Source organism: Marmota marmota, unplaced genomic scaffold, assembly GCF_001458135.2.
Source record: "Marmota marmota marmota unplaced genomic scaffold, marMar, whole genome shotgun sequence".
Taxonomy (NCBI): Eukaryota; Metazoa; Chordata; class Mammalia; order Rodentia; family Sciuridae; genus Marmota; species Marmota marmota.
In genome coordinates, this window is record NW_026000174.1 from 1,323,799 (window position 1) to 1,325,805 (window position 2,007).

General features: G+C 38.4%; 1 protein-coding gene across 1 annotated transcript in view; it reads left to right on the top strand.

Annotated features, from left to right (window-relative positions):
- The first annotated feature begins 1,567 nt into the window (after window positions 1–1,567).
- Window positions 1,568–2,007, top strand: part of Ctsc (cathepsin C) — a 36,082-nt gene continuing 35,642 nt past the window's right edge. The window contains exon 1 of the mRNA XM_048787871.1: window positions 1,568–1,571. Within this exon, the coding sequence (XP_048643828.1) occupies window positions 1,568–1,571 (4 nt within the window). The remainder of the gene's footprint in view (window positions 1,572–2,007) is intronic.

Genomic DNA, 2,007 nt, shown 5'->3' on the forward strand with positions numbered 1-2,007 from the left:
TCCTAAACCAGTAATTCTCAAACTTTAGTTTGTATCCTCTGGAAGTGGGTTTTTAAAACACAAATTGCTGGGACCTCCCCAGACATTTTCTTTGTTGGTAGGTATGGGGTAGGTCTAAGGAATTTGCATTTCTAACAAATTCCAAAGAATTGGTCCTGGGACTACAAGAACCACTGCTAAGCAATGCTTTCTTTGTTAAACCTACTTACAATTACATTAACCTAGCAGCAAATCAGTTTTGCATATAAAAACATTTTATTTCATATAATTTAACATACACTGAATTCATGGGAATGTAACTTGAAGATACCTAATTCAAGTTTTTTTCCTGAATTTCATTAAGTGGCAATATGCCATTCAGCAAGTGTCTCAATTCTCCATTGCTCAGTTTTTAAATGACTCTTACATTGAGAGGTCTCCAAGATCCCTTTCTATTTGTTCTTCATTGCATAAAAGCTGTTTTAAACTTTCTTCACAATTAAGTATAATATTCTAATTACGTGTATCAAAAAAATTTCCAACTTGACGGCTCAGCTCTAAAATATTGATGATCTAGCAAAAAATTTAATGTTTAACAATGACACACTTTCCCAGAGATTTAGGAAGGAAATGTTACTCTGTTAGTGTATTTTTAAATAGTGTTAGTGTAATTAGATGTCAGTTTTTAATCCTTAAAAGGTCTATAAAATCTAGAAATACATGTTACTGAAGGTGGTCCAAGAAGGTCTCAGAGAGGGGATCTCAATTCAGGACGACAGGGTCCTTGACATACATGACAAAAAAGAATTCCAGCACACTTCAGCTATTGAGTCACAGAAATTTATTTAGGAAAGCAAGGAATACATTTTTCATCAGCAAGAGAGACTTTGGGGGTTCTTGGTCTCCTTTTTTAAAGGAAATTTGGTGAGGGACGGCCATGGGAAGGTATGAGGGAATGCCATCAGTCTGGTGGTGATCACAAGACAGTTTATGGTGGTCTGGCTATTCTCAAGTTCCTTAAGTTGAGGTCTTCTCCATTAGCTGATCAATAGATAATGATGGGATAGGACCCATTATTATAGGTTGCATATCTTCCTTTCTCTGTTCTAAAAATACATGTAATAGTGGACTAATTAATAGGGCACAGGACAATTTTAAAGAGTGAGTGAATTTCCAGTAACTTTAAGATTGTCAATGAAGACTTGTAGATTTTCCAGAAAACATAAGTGATAGGCTAGGAAAAGAGAACTGACTCGGGGAGTGAAAGTATGAGGAACTTTAGCCCAAGGCTTTTAAAGTTTAGTTTTCCTGTCCTTGCATGTTTCTTTTCTACTTTTTATATTTCTTCTGGCTACCTCATAAAAGGTTGGCCACACACTGGCCCTTGTAGTTTGGGTATTAAAAAGCAATTTCACCTATGAGCTTTCAAGGGCAACTACTTTTTGGGTTTCAGGCTTACAAATAAAGATAAGATTTAACATTCAAGAACACATCCCTGGTGGTTTTAAACAAGATTGCAGGGAGATATAAATGAATGATTTGGACTTGCTACCTTGGAAGGTTTATAATCTGATGGAAAAGTGGCTATATGGGTACAAGAATGCATGCAACTGAGAGGGCAGGGACACTCAAGTATGTCTGGTTCATCAGAGTGTCCACAGGGTCTGATACCTCCGAGGCTCAGTGGAGGAAAGGAGCCCAATTACACATAGCAGCCAAGAAAGTCAGAGAAGCTCTCACACAGGGGAGAACAAGGAGGCACCTGAAAATAGGGCTACCTAACAAATGACCATCAGATTGGCACACCAGAGTCCAGAATTAGGCAGGACATCAGCTTCCTTCCTCATCCTGGGCAAACTACTTCCTTTTTCTGGCCCTCCAGCTTTTCATGTGTAAAGTAGTAGAACTTGAGCAATATAATCTCTGATCCCCTTGTGTAACTAAATCCAGTTAAACTGGGGGCTGGGCGGAGGGGTGGGGGTGGGGAGGTACTTAACGCTCAAATTTGCACTATAGTTAATTCTCCCT